At 46.8% G+C, this 14,518-nt stretch overlaps 1 protein-coding gene across 2 annotated transcripts; it reads left to right on the top strand.

Moving 5' to 3' along the window:
* The first annotated feature begins 2,095 nt into the window (after positions 1–2,095).
* Positions 2,096–9,770, top strand: TRIM15 (tripartite motif containing 15). 2 transcript variants are annotated; one of them, XM_054254817.2, is made up of 7 exons: positions 2,096–2,607; positions 4,296–4,391; positions 5,418–5,648; positions 6,354–6,376; positions 7,603–7,718; positions 7,907–8,111; positions 8,925–9,770. In XM_054254817.2, the coding sequence occupies exons 1-7, from the start codon at positions 2,227–2,229 to the stop codon at positions 9,595–9,597; spliced, it is 1,725 nt and encodes a 574-aa protein (XP_054110792.1). In that variant the 5' UTR covers positions 2,096–2,226; the 3' UTR covers positions 9,598–9,770. The 2 variants fall into 2 exon arrangements, with proteins under 2 accessions (XP_054110792.1, XP_017827093.3); XM_017971604.5 differs by having other exon boundaries at positions 8,079–8,111.
* The last annotated feature ends 4,748 nt before the right edge of the window (positions 9,771–14,518 follow it).

The following is a 14,518-nucleotide window of genomic DNA, read 5'->3' on the forward strand; positions in this document are numbered from 1 at the left end:
GATTGGAGGTATCAGCCAGCCCAGGGTTTGCCCATCAGCGAGCAGGAGAGTGTGGGGACTCAGATAAGGTCCTTGTGCCAGGGTGTACACTACACCAGCAACTTCAATGGTGATGCCTCAACTGGCCTGCTGCAAGCCTCAAAGGAGGCTGGAATATTCATTCCCTATGCTGGGGAGGGGAAAGAAAACTAGTAATGGCCAGAATTTACTTACAACGACAGTACATCTTACATTGACATAAACAATGTAAAAATATGATCTGATTTCGGCATCTGCTCTGCAACATCAGTGCTATTAGAATCTCCATTTTATAAATGAGAAAGCTGAGGTCCAGCCAGGTCATTCAGCTTGCCCAAGGCACACAAGTAAACAGGTAGGTGACTATAAATAATTTGCTGTCAAATGTATGTCTTCCAAGCAATGCTATACAACATAAATACAATGCGAGCCATATATGCAATTTAAAATTTCCTAGTAGCCATATAAAAATAGTCTAAATAGAGAAAGTAATTTTAATGATGTTATTTCATTTAGTCCTATATTTCCAAAACATTATCATTTCAATAGGTGATCCACATAAAAAGTTATTAATAAGATATTTTACATTTTTTCATTTGTGCAAAGCCTTTGAAATCTGGTGTGTATTTTACACATACAGCACGCCTCCATTCAGACTGGCCACATTTCAGTGCTCAGTAGACATGCGTGGCTGGGGACTCATTCATGTATTACAGTCTAGGTCTGAGCTGAACTTGCGGCAGGAAGAGCAAAGATTGGGTGGGAAGGGGCGATGATAAAGTTATTAGCGAAAAAAGTAACAACCACAGGGGGCTGGGCTGATCACCCAGTGGGAGAATAGGGGAAGGTCTGGTTTTATTCACAGATGTGAGTAAGTGGATGAAACACCGTGGCTGCTGATCTTGATCTTGGTGTGGGGTGTGGGAAGAGCATAGGGCTTTAAGCCAGGAGACTGGGATTGACCCTGATATGAGACTTTCCAGCCCTATGACCTTCAGAAAGTTACTTTACCTTTCAGTTTACATTTCTTTCTCTGTAAAATGAAAGTAATAATGTCTACATAGAGGGTTGTTAAAATTGAATGTAATAATATAAAAGTACCAAAACTTAGATAAAGTGGTTGAAGGGTTTATCTAATTGTTTTCTAACGTGTATCAACATAAATTGTTTGCATTATGGTTTCTTGCCTTCTCCCTGCTACAGTAAAAATACATAAATAAATAAATAAGACAGTCCAGTGTTACCCAAACCCCAGCGGGGACTGTAGTGCCAGGTGGTGGGGGATTTGGGATGGTAGGAAGGGTCAGCATGGGCAGATGCAGTGAGGGAGGAAAAGGGAGCAGAAGAGGGGACCCAAGGGGCAATCCTTACACGCCGACCTGCAGTGTCGAAACAGCGTGCCCCACACCCTTCTTGCAGAATCTCCGGAACTCCACACCTCTCACTCCAGCCTGGACTTTGATGCTGTGGGCACACCTCAAAGCCAGAAGTTTATGGCTCCCACCTGCTCAATCTGACAGGAAGCGTCTGCTTCCAATTCTCCCCAGCCACTGTGGTCTAGAGATTCTAGGAAATCCCATCTCCCTGTGACCTCATGGTGTGCTCTTTTTTCCACCCCTGGGACCAGAGGAGCCGGGAGTAAAGAACTGGCTTACTGGGCCGGGCAAGGTGGCTCATGCCTGTAACCCCAGAATTTTGGGAAGCCAAGGCAGGTGGATCACGATGTCAGGACTTCGAGACCAGCCTGACCAACGTGGTGAAACCCCGTCTCTACTAAAAATACAAAAATGAGTCGGGCATGGTGGCATGTGCCTTTAATCCCAGCTACTCAGGAGGCTGAAGCAGGAGAATCACTTGAACCCAGTAGGCAGAGGTTGCAGTGAGCCGATAATAACGTCACTGCACTCCCGCCTGGGCAGAAAAAAAAACTGGTTTATTGGCCACCACTGGGAAATGCTGGGTAATTCGAGACGCCCTGGAGTTTGGACCCACTCCGCTGATAGGTGGTGGCTTAGGGTTCTAGGGAGCACAAGAGGCGGAGCCAGGTGGCTTCCCTGTGCTGAAATTCCTGCCTTTCTCTCTCTCTCTCTCTCAGCCTTGCAGTACTTCCCCTCTGTGTTTCCTATAATTGTGACTGGATTTCAGGGGAAGCGATTTCGCGTGCACTGAGGCAGAGGTCTGAGTGGACGAGCTGGAGAAGGCACAGTGATGCCCTCAACCCTGTCCCTAAAGGTGGTCCACGGGCCGCCCTCCTGTACCTGCTGTGCGGGGCCGCTGGAGGATGCGGTGACCGCTCCCTGTGGACACACCTTCTGCCGGCTCTGCCTCCCCAAGCTCTCCCATATGGGAGCCCAGCCCTCAGGCAAGATCCTGCTCTGTCCGCTCTGCCAAGGGGAGGAGGAGGCAGAGACGCCCATGGCCCCTGTGCCCCTGGGCCCGCTGGGGGAGACTTACTGTGAGGAGCACGGCGAGAAGATCTACTTCTTCTGCGAGAACGACACCGACTTCCTCTGTGTGTTCTGCAGGGAGAGCCCCTCGCACCAGGCGCACACCGTGAGGTTCCTGGACGAGGCCATTCAGCCCTACCGGGTAAAAAGCGTGGCTTTACCTAGGGCCTGTTTGGGGCAGGATGATGTCCGGTGATGAGGGGAGGGAATGGAGTGGGGATCTGGATGAAAGGCCGGGCTTCCACATCAGGGGATCCTAAGGCTATAGGAACTTTGAGACATTCCCAAACTGAAGGCAGATAGGGCTCAGCTCAGGTGTGCTGATGTGCTGATGTGCTGATGTGCGGACGTGCGGGAGTTCCGGGCTGTGGGAACTTCAGCTCCGGCTCTCAGAGGACTCCACAGAGGTGGGGTGCACAGAACTAGAGCCTTGGCTTCACTCGCTGTGGAAGGAAAGCCCAGTGCCGAGTGGGATCTTCTGTGGGCTATGGGCAAGGTGAACTTGTTCTCCCAGGATCCACACTGGATACGGGATTTATAGGGCCCTGACTGCCGAGGGGAGGGAGGAGCTGGGAAAAGGAACGGGCTAGTGCTGCTCTTCTTCAGAAAGGGAGGGCGGCAGTAGTCCAGAATTGTGAGAATTCCCCATCTGGTCTCCGGCATTTTCCATCCCCGACAGCCTCTCAGATCTCGCTCTTGTCATCCAGTCACCAGGTCTGGAAGTGGTTTCCTCAGAAACATCTCCCGAATCTTTAATTCTGCCTTATCCCCACAGCCAGGATCACCCCATCTCTTTCCCAGACTTTGCGGTCTCCAGGGCATTCCCTGTCTCCATTCTCACCTTTTCTAGTCACCTTCCAATCTGCTGGGAGACAGGTCTTCCTAAAACCCAAAGTCACTCCTCTGCTTAGACTCTGTCCGGGTATCCCTAGTGCCCAAAGAAAGTCCAGTGTCTTTAGCAAAATATTCAAGGCCCTTTGCAATCAGGATCCTGCCTCCCCATCCAGCCTCATCGTTCAGATGCCCTCCTCGAGGCACCCCAGCCAGACTGAGTTGCGCTTGCTGTTTTTTCCTGAACTGTCTTATTCATTCCTCCTTCCAATACTTTTTGCACTTAGTCTCTTTCTCCTAGAATACTCTTCTGTCCTCCTCCCATCTCTCTGTCTTCTCTCTCCCTCTCTTTGAAATGGAGTCTCGCTCTGTCACCAGACTGGAGTGAAGTGGCATGATCTCAGCTCACTGCAACCTCTGCCTCCAGGGTTCAAGCAATTCTCCTGCCTCAGCCTCTCTAGTAGCTGGGATTACAGGCACGCACCCAGCTAATTTTTGTATTTTTAGTAGAGACGAGATTTCATGGTGTTGGCCAGAATGGTCTTGATCTCTTGACCTCACGATCTGCCCACCTTGGCTTCTCAAAGTGCTAGGATTACAGGCGTGAGCCATCATACCCCGCCTCTCTCTTGTTAAGTATACAATTCAGGGGCACTAAGTCCTTTTCTCTCCCTCTCTATTCAACTGGAAATGTATCTTTCAAGGCACACTGTAAATGTTTTCTGCTTTCTAAACCTTCCCTTAGGCCTACAGGCAGAGCTGTCTTCTGTGTTCCCATCTCACTGTGTGCACCCCTGGACTATTGCATTTATCTGTCTGCATTTTAATCACTTGAAACTGACTTCTTACTAGATGGTGATCTCTTTAGGAACAAGGACTGGGCCTTTTCCACCTTCGAATCCCTCAGCACTCAGCAGTGTGCTCAGGATGTGGTAATTAATATTTGTGAGTTGGATTATGAATTCAGCCACCTCTGTCCACCCATTCTTCTCCCCACAGGATCGTCTGAGGAGTCGATTGGAAGCCCTGAGCATGGAGAGAGATGAGATTGAGGATGTAAAGTGTGGAGAAGATCAGAAGCTTCAAGTGCTGCTGGTACAGGCCACGTCACTGTCTACCTTTTCCTTTGAAGGTTTTTCTTAACAGACTCTGGGGAAAACTGTTGGCTGGTATCTGTCGCCTGGCTGAAAAGAACTGGCACACTGTTCTCATTCACCTTTCTGTGGCTGCACAAAGGCATTTGGGATCTCAGACCATCAACACTGGAAGTGGTTCTGATGTCTTCTAATACAAGATCCATCTTACACATCACATTTTACAGAGCAGAAAACTGAGGTCCAGAAAAGCAACATTCTCAAGGCCACGTAGCAAAGTCCACATTCATAATGAACCTGGACCTCTTGGCCCTTAATCCATTGTTCTTTCCGTCCTAGTCTGTCTTCCCGAATATACCACCTTCAGATGGGAAGCTTGGCGTCCAAAGGTGTATATTAGTGTCAGGATTCTAGTCCTGACCAAGGTTGACCTTGAGGACAGTAGGCTGATGGTGTGGCTGCATCTGGCTCCCTCACGCCTCTTTTTTCATGCTGTAAAGTTATGGAGGAATCGGAGTGTGGGGATTTCTGGTACCCTGACCAAGGAAACAGTGTGGGGACAAAACAATCTCTCACCATCCCTCAGCTTTCATCAAAGTATGCCCTGTAGATGGTGATTTCCATGGCTAAGACCAAAATCACACACTCTCCCACTAAGTTGTATTGACTCCAATCACAACTTTCTTTGGTCTCTAAGAAATGACTACAGTGTTCCCCACCTAACTCTAAAAAGGTATAGTAGGGTTAAGATGGTATTGCAGTTGTGGGAATATTTTTGAAAAGTTCAACGTTGTTCTGAGAGCATAATGTAGCATTATTATTAGAATCTCTAGCTAAGGCTGAAGCACAGCCCCTGTCATTGGTAAGTTCATCCTGAGACCTGTCTTCTAAGCGTACTCACAGGTGGAATGAGTCTCAGAACTAGTTACTCCCTATTCCTGTTAATCAATAAGAAGTACATAGATGATCGTCCTGGTTGCTATCTCTGAGCCCTTTCCTAAACATGTCTGTCTTGTATCCCTTGCAGACTCAGATTGAAAGCAAGAAGCATCAGGTGGAAACAGCTTTTGAGAGGCTGCAGCAGGAGCTGGTGCATCAGCGGTGTCTCCTGCTGGCCAGGCTGAGGGAACTGGAGCAGCAGATCCGGAAGGAGAGGGATGAATACATCACAAAGGTCTCTGAGGAAGTCACCCGGCTTGGAGCCCAGGTCAAGGAGCTGGAGGAGAAGTGCCAGCAGCCAGCAAGTGAGCTTCTAAAAGTGAGAGACACCTCACACTTCGTGGGATAGGAGAGGGACTCCACAGGAAGGGGGTGGGCACCATGCTGTGGGCTGGAAAGAGGCAGAAAAGGGAAGTGGAGAGTTATGGGGATGCAGACCCAGAGGGGCTGGAGACTTGCCCAAGTCATACAATGTGGTCATGTTAAGGGCTTTAGGGTCAGACAGTCTTGGATTTGAATGTTGGCTCTTCCAGTTGTGTGACTCAAGAGAGTCTCTTAAGCTCTCTAAACATGGGGACGAAATAGCACCTCCCGCATTAAGTTGTTGCAAACTTATAAGAAACAGTCCATATAAAATGCTTAACATGGCCCCTGGTACATAGAAAGAACTCAATAACTGATGTCTGCTGTGGTTATGAATATGTGATCCCGGTTCACATCAGGTTCAGCTGATAACTGATGCAAGGCAGGTCCCTGCTCTCCACCACCTCCTAATCACTGCAGACACAACCCACTCACAATAAGGCTGAAACAAAGAAACCAGCACAAATGAACTGACTATAGAGACGCAAATTAGTAGGAAAGCATGATGTAAAAGAACAATTGAATGAGTAGGTAATTAAACAGGAAAGCTCTCTGCAGGAAGAGAGTTTTTAGCTCACATTTTAAGGAAAAAGGATGTACAGAATCCCTAACAGGAAAGATTTATGAAAACTAAATGCATGTTCTTGTCTTTCTTTTGTAGGATGTCAGAGTCAACCAGAGCAGGTAGGGTCCACTCCCCAGCCTGGCCTCCTTTTACTCAACTTGAAGACTGAAGGGGAAGGGGCAAGGGCAGTGGCACTTAGTGCCACCCACTTCCCCTCTTCCACGAAAGCAAAGGCACTCTGGCAGACACACTGTCTCATTCACCCATGCACAAACAGTCCAAACTCACTAAAGATTCATGTTCTAAAGGTTAATTTTTAAACCAATTGGTTTGTATTGGTGACATGTTTTTCCCCTAGAAGTGAAGTTATAAATAACAATCATGTTTTTAGGTTGATCCAGGAACATTTATTTAATCTATGCAATTATTAGTACTTGAGTCAGTGTCTAACACCATTTAAAATGTAATTCAAAGGGGAAATACTTTCTGCAGACTATGATAAGCATGGAAACCACGAATACCAGCCTATTCTTTCATTCATTCATTTTTTTTTTTACACACATCTCTTGTTTCCTTCAGAATTTTCTAATGCTGTTGCAAAAGGACAGCCACCAGGAGCCAGAGGCACTGTAAATGCATTTCCTTCCCTGTCTGCTCTGAGATGAGAAGAGGTGTAGTAACTAGGGAACACTTGTCACATGCTTTGTGCCTATTCACGCGCAGGGAGGAAAAGCCCAGGGTCCATGAATCAGGAAATGTCTCCAAACATACTTTTCAAAGAGCATTAGAGGTTTAGATCTAGAAGGGCTTGGAGATCTTCCAGTTTGATGAAGAAACTGAGACCCGGGGGTGAAGAGTGCTCAAGGTCATGCAGCGAGTATCTAATGAGGACTGAACTGGGACCAGAATCAGGAGTTTTTTTCATTGCAATATATATTTTCTTTTATCTTTTTTTTTCTTCCCTTCTAGCCTCGTTTCCTTTACAAATAGCAGCACACAGAGGGTAGTTTAAAGCTGTTTTCAAATGGTACCCTGTTGCCCTCTAGGGGCTTTAATGGGTAATGATCTCTGTCCCTGGCCCACACAAACCCACTCTCCTAAAGGGGCCTACCTCTCCAATTCTTGAGAAGTAATTATTGTTAGTTCCTCTTAGGTTTAACTGAAATGCCTGCTACTTTAGTAACTACACATTTCTAGTAAAAGTAAAGAAATGATACTCAATCTGATTGATTATTCACCACAGACATCAAGATCATTCTTTAGTTTGATTTTTTAGCTTCACTGGGTCTCACCCAAACATTTGTTTTTGGAATTTGGAGCTAACTGGTTACCAAACTACCTGCAGGTGTGAGATGAAGACTTTTGTGAGTCCTGAGGCCATTTCTCCTGACCTTGTCCAGAAGATCCGTGATCTCCACAGGAAAATACTTCCCCTCCCAGAGATGATGAGGATGTTCTCAGGTAAAGGGGAAGGGGCCTCAGTTTTCCCCAGTTCCATTAGCTGCCCTCCTGCCTTCCACCCATCCCCATCCTTCTCTGCCTTCAAAAACTGGCTCAAGACATCTTCCCTCCCCAGATCCTTCCCTTAGTGATCTCAACTGACTCAGGGGCACCATTCCCAGAGCATCTCTTCCACTCCCTAAGGACAGGTTCTGGACTGAGAGTCCGGGAGGGCAAGGACCACTTCTCCTCTACTAGTCCACAGCAGAAGCCACAGCCTCTGTCCTCATCTTCACACTGTACTCGAGACACCTTGCCCCTGGGGATGCCTGTAAGAAGTAATAAGTCACAGATCTCTCTTTCTATTTCTACTTCCCTTAGAAAACTTGGTGCATCATCTGGAACCAGATTCAGGTAAACAGCCTGGGATTTGGGGAGTCATTCTTCCATTCACCCATTCAGTCCATGGCAGCAAATAGAGCAAAACAATGCATGAATTCTGGAGCGCGATTGCGTGGGTTCCTGATTCAGCTTTTGCTAGCTCTGAGACAGTGGGCTAGTTATTAAGCCTCTGTCCCACAATATTTCTTCATCAGTAAAATGAAGGGAAAAAAAGTACTGTACCTGTCCCATAAGTAGCTGTGAGGGCAAAATGAATTAATACAGGCCAAGAGCTTAGTATATTACCTGACTCATAGTAAGTGCTTAATTAAGGTCATCTACTTACATAGATATCACTCGTTAAAAAATATTTATCAAGCCCTAGATTTCTAAGCAGCATTGCGCTGGACTCTATTGATTTGAACAAATAATGTTCGATTTTTTAAAATCACATTTATTTTTTAATTGGTGCTTAATTTAGCAATTGTTTCCACAAGCATCACCTCACTCTGGTATAGATCAGTGCTTTTCAAACCCGACATGCAGAATGGTCTCCTAGGGATCCTGTTAAAATGCAGATTCTGATTTAGTAAGGTGGGATGGGATCCAAGATTCTGCATTTCTAACAAGCTCCGGGGCGATGGGGTTGCTGCTGGCGCCTCCCCCTGCACTTTGAGAAGCAAATCTTTACAGCACCACTTGCCTATTAGGTAGAAGGACTGTTCAGAGAAGTGGCCCAATAGCAGGCTGCCCCAGTCAGTGCTCCTAACTCCCACTCGCCTTGCCTGCTCTAGGAACAGCTGTGGCTGCCGCCCGCTGTTGAGGTCTGCACCCTCTTCCCTCTAGGGGTCATCACTCTGGACCCTCAGACCGCCAGCCGGAGCCTGGCCCTCTCGGAAGACAGGAAGTCAGTGAGATACACCGGGCAGAAGAAGAACCTACGAGACAGCCCCCTGCGCTTCGACGGCCTCCCGGCCGTGCTGGGCTTCCCGGGCTTCTCCTCGGGGTGCCACCGCTGGCAGGTGGACCTGCAGCTGGGCGACGGCGGCGGCTGCACGGTGGGGGTGGCCGCGGAGGCGGTGAGCAGGAAGGGGGAGATGGGCCTCAGCGCCGAGGACGGCATCTGGGCCGTGATCATCTCGCACCAGCAGTGCTGGGCCAGCACCTCCCCGGGAACCGACCTGCGGCTCAGCGAGATCCCGCGCGGCGTGGGCGTCACCCTGGACTACGAGGCGGGGCTGGTGACCCTCCTCAACGCCCAAACCAGGGAGTCCATCTTCACCTTCACTGCCTCTTTCTCCGGCAAAGTCTTCCCTTTCTTTGCAGTCTGGAAAAAAGGTTCCTACCTTACCCTGAAAGGCTGAAGTGGGGCGCGCGAAAGGCGGTGAAGCGGAGACCGTGGCGCCCTGGGATCCAGCTCAGCCCCTGGCCAGCTCGCGGCCCAGGCGGCCCCCTGTGCCCGCGTGAGGCGAGAGGACTAAGTCTCGAACAGCGGTTGTTTTTACTTTATTTATCTTAGGCCCTCAGCTCCCTGACGTCCTGAACCTCCTGTGACTTCCGGCCTTCTCTGCACCTCCCAGTGAAGAACCACAGAGGGGCTCAGTTTAGGGCAACAGCCAACCTAGGAGCCCGAGGGCTTTGGGGTGCGGAGAGAAAAAACACCTAAAATAAAATGTTTATGCTGCTGCAAAATAATCATCGTAGGAATAACCAGGGTTTTGTTGGACTTGCATTAATTTATACCGTTAACTTCGTACTTTGACACACACCTGAAGATCCCTCCACCTTTGTAGGGCTTAGGGCCTCTTCATCAGCCCTGGGTGGACCCCAGGGCCCCTTCCTTTCCCTTCCCTTCTGGTCATTTCTCTAGACTTGCAGAGTATGTCCTAAGTGTGACTCACAGACCTCTGCATTCCATGTGTCTAATTAGTGTGGATAAGGCTGAAGGCTTAGATCCAGTGGAATCTGCCTATGTTGGCAATTTGGGGCAGAGATGGGTTGGCGGAGTAGATGCAGAGAGGATGGGTGCTGATCCCTCTGTGACCAAGACACAGTCGGGTTCCTTTACTCAGGACACCCCTGATGACTGGGACAATCACCAGGCCCCACTGTTAAATAAAATAAGGCTTTTGCTCAGGTTAACTAACCTCTCAACATTGCAGTTATTTGGACACAGAAACAGACCACAGGTTAAAAGAACTTTACAAAGCAAAGTATGAATCCCTATACAGTTGATGGTTTCCCCAACCCCTACCCTTTCTCCTCTCCAGTGGAACACTCATTCTCACCTCCCACCCTAACCTCTGAAAAAATCTGCCTTCAACTCCAATCCAGGGTCCCTGTAGTGTAAGATGATACTCTATGTACAAGAACACCTTAGGATCAGTCAGCATGGTGGCACACATCAGTAATCCCAACACTTTGGGAGGCCAAGGCGGGTGGATCACTTGAGGTCAAGAGTTCGAGACCAGCCTAGATAACATGGTGAAACCCCATCTCTACTAAAAGTACAAAAAGTAGCTGTAATCTTAGCAACTCAGGTGGCTGAGGCAGGAGAATCACTTAAACCTGGGAGGCAGAGATTACAGTGAACCAAGATCACATCACTGCACTCTAGCTTGGGTGACACAGTGACACTCCATCTCAAAAAAACGACAAACAAAAAAAACAGGCTGGGCGCGACGGCTCACACATGTTATCCCGAGTTCAAGACCAGCCTGGCCAACCTGGTGAAACCCCCCATCTCTACTAAAAATACAAAAATTAGCTGGGTATGGTGGCAGACGCCTGTAATCCAAGCTACTTGGGAGACTGAGGCAGGGGAATCACTTGAACCTGGGAGTCAGAGGTTTCAGTGAGCTGAGATCTTGCCACTGCACTCCAGCCTGGGTGACAAAGTGAGACTGTTTCCAAAAAATAAACAAGCAAACAAATGAAAATAACAAAAAAAGAAAATCTTTGTTTTTGGGTGAGCCTCTGCTCCTAAAGCATGGGTCAGATGTTTTAAAGGCACTCAAAGAGTGTGAACCATATGTGAATTATATTTAAAAATTGCAACATGGGCTGGGCAAGGTGGCTCATGCCTATAATCCCAACACTTTGGGAGGCCTAGGTGGATGGATCACGAAATCAAGAGAGTGAGACTATTCTGGCCAACATAGTGAAATCCCATCTCTACTAAAAATACAAAATTTAGCTGTTCATGGTGTGCCTATAGTCCCAGTCCCAGATACTCAGGAGGCTGAGGCAGGAGAATTGCTTGAACCCAAGAGGCAGACGTTGCAGTGAGCTGAGATCATGGCCCTGCACTCCAGCCAGGTGACAGAGTGAGATTTTCTAACTCAACCAAAAGGGCTTAGCGTGGTGGGTCATGCCTGTAATCCGAGCACTTTGGGAGGCCGAGGCAGGTGGATCATGAGGTCAGGAGATCGAGACCATCCTGGTCAACATGGTGAAACCCTGTCTCTACTAAAATCAAAAAATTAGCCAGGGATGCTGGTGCTCGCCTGTACTCACAGCTACTCGGGAGGCTGAAGCAGAGGAATCGCTAGAACATGGGAGGCAGAGATTGGAGTGAGCCGAGATTGTGCCACTGCACTCTAGCCTGGCAACAGAGCGAGACTCCGTCCCCCCACCAAAAAAAGGTAACATGAATCATTATGATGTGAATAATTAACCCTAACTTGACTGTTGGGCAAATAGAGGTTCTTGATATAAAAGAAACCAGACAATGCGGGGTTTCTTCTGCCCCGGAGTGTGGTGAGCAGAGCCATCCATGACTTGGTAGTCCAAGTAGTAGTAGTAGTAGTAGTATTGCCCGGTGCTTATTATAAAAGTTGTGTATGCTCATGGTTAAGAAAATTTAAACATTTTCAAAGTATATAGATAAAAAAAACCTATTTCCCACCCGCTCAACACTTCCTCTTGTCACTCCCCATAGTTAATAATTGATATCAATTTTTTGTATATCCTGCCAGTTTTGAATACAAATTTATATTGCTTTCTCTTTTTTTTACATAAATTAGATTATGCCATAAATACTCTTTGCAACCCCTCCCAAAAGAAAAACTATGTGCAACACATGGTAATTGTAACGTTGGTCAAACATTACACAAGGCTATAAAGTTAAAAAAATTTTTAAAGTCACATCTTCATTTGAACCTTACAAGAAGCCTGGGAACTACATAACCCCTATTTTGTTTTTGTCATTCAGTGGTTGAGAAAACTGGCACACAGTTAAATGAACTTGTCTAACCAGTTTCACAGCTGGTGCTTGTGACCTGCTAAAGTAGAACCTACCAGTCCTGGAGTTCAGCACCTCAGTGCAGTCACCTTCCCACCACACTCAGGCTTCTGAAACAGACAGATCCCAATGGGGCTTTGTTTCATTTGCTACCCACTGAATTCATGTTTTAGACAGACAGGGCATTTTTAGTTCCATATGAAACAGAAAAAAAAAGAACCAGTGAACCATAAACACACTGTATTTCCAGGTCTCTGGTACTTCTAATGTTAGAGTGGTCCCGATAATTTAAAAGTGTGGATATGCACATTTGGAGGCTCTGTGACTATATTAATAAATTGTTCTGCATAAGAAAGAAAAGAGAAATTTAGAAGCCAAAGGAGGTTTGGGAGTGGCTAAGACCACAGGGTGAGGACTGGGAGCTGTCAGAAGGAAAAGCAGAGGAAAATGATCCATTTGGTGGTCCAACTGGAGTGGAGGATAGCTGTGCTGCAGTGTTTGTGATGTAAAACTGTCCTTTATCTCCCCTACAGGATCCTCAGCACAACCTATCTTGCCCCTAATGCTTTTTATAAGTGTTTCTGAGTTCCAAGTGCTGAGTTCTGTCCACTACTAGGCAGGAGGCAAAGAGACCCCGCAAAAGAACTGCTGGGCTGCTGGACTGCGTGAGGAGCAGTCCCACTGAGGTGCCTCAGAGAACCAAAGGGGATATTGTAAGGATCCAGGTGAGACCTATAAGGGAATCTCTCTGGAGCCCAAGAACTGTGATGACAGTGAGCTGGTTGTAATGAGAACTAGAGCTGACGCAGATGCATTGTCTCTCTGGTCGGCTTACTCTGCTCTGGATGTGGGGCCCATTCTCTTGTCTACAAGGAAGCTTTCTGGCTCTACTCATGGCCTTTATTTTCTCTTTCATTTTCAGTTCTTTCCTTCTTTCAGACTTCAGTGTAGAGCGCTGACTCAATCATACCTCTCGGTTCTTGGAACACGATCATCATCAGTCCATGCAAGTTCTTCTTGTTTTATTTGTATTTTCTTCTCTCTCTCCAATTTTTATTCCCATTCTCCTCATTCCCACAGGCAGCTATTCCCTAATGTTTTTCTTTTTTAAAAAAAGTTCCAACTTTTAAGTTCAAGGGTACATGTGCAAGATGCGCAGGTTTGTTACATAGGTAAATAAATGTGTGCCATGGTAGTCGGCTACACAGATCATCCTGTCACCCAGGAATTAAGCCCAGCATTCATTAGCTCTTCTTCATGATCCTCTCCCTCCTTCCACCCCCATCCTCCAACAGAGCCCAGTGTGTGTTGTTCCCCACCCCGTGTGTCCATGTGTTCTCATTATTTAGATCCTACTTATAAGTGAAAACGTGGTATTTGGTTTTCTGTTCCTGGGTTAGTTTGCAAAGGATAATGGCTTCCAGTTCCATTCATGTCCCTGCAAAGGATATAATCTCATTCCTTTTTATGGCTGCATAATATTCCATGGTATATGTGTACCACATTTTCTTTATCCAGTCTATCATTGGTGGGCATTTCATTTGATTTCATGTTTTTGCTGTTGTGAATAGTGCTGCAATGAACATACACATGCATGTATCTTTATAGAGAATGATTTATATTCCTTTGGGTATATACCCAATAATCAGATTGCCGGATTGAATGGTATTTCTGCCTCTCGATCTTTGAGGAATCACCATGCAGTCTTTCACAATGGTTGAAATAATTTACACTCACACCAACAGTGTAAAAGCATTCCTTTTTCTTCACAACCTTGCCAGTATCTGTCGCTTTTCAAGTTTTTATTAACAGCCATTCTGACTGGTGTGAGATAGTATTTCATTGTGGTTTATTTGCTTTTCACCTATAACCATCTGATATTTGACAAACCTGACAAAAACAAGCAATGGTGAAAGAATTCCCCAAGCACTAAACAGAACCTAGTTGAAAGCAGAACAATTCTCTCTTATCCGTTCTTTTTCTTATGTGTGACAAATCCAGCCCAGCACTCTAAGACAAAGAAAACCAAGGTAGCAGAGCTCATACTCAGAATAACAGACGAAGGAAGGAGTGGAGCCAAGGGTGGACTCTGGTCATGGCCAACTTTCCCTGCATCTCTAGGGCTAGGTGTTCCTAGAATGCAAAGATAAGTACAGCTTCATTGTCTGGGGGCAAGAGCAGGGAATTAAAAAAAAAG

The sequence above is a fragment of the Callithrix jacchus genome, chromosome 4 (assembly GCF_049354715.1).
Source record: "Callithrix jacchus isolate 240 chromosome 4, calJac240_pri, whole genome shotgun sequence".
Lineage (NCBI taxonomy): Eukaryota > Metazoa > Chordata > Mammalia > Primates > Cebidae > Callithrix > Callithrix jacchus.

Coding starts and splice junctions, on each gene's coding strand:
- TRIM15 (XM_054254817.2), top strand. CDS start 2,227: ATGCCCTCAACCCTGTCCCTAAAGGTGGTCCACGGGCCGCCCTCCTGT. Junction 5,649..6,353: donor CAGCAAGTGAGCTTCTAAAA/GTGAGAGACACC, acceptor TTTCTTTTGTAG/GATGTCAGAGTCAACCAGAG. Junction 6,377..7,602: donor GTCAGAGTCAACCAGAGCAG/GTAGGGTCCACT, acceptor AACTACCTGCAG/GTGTGAGATGAAGACTTTTG.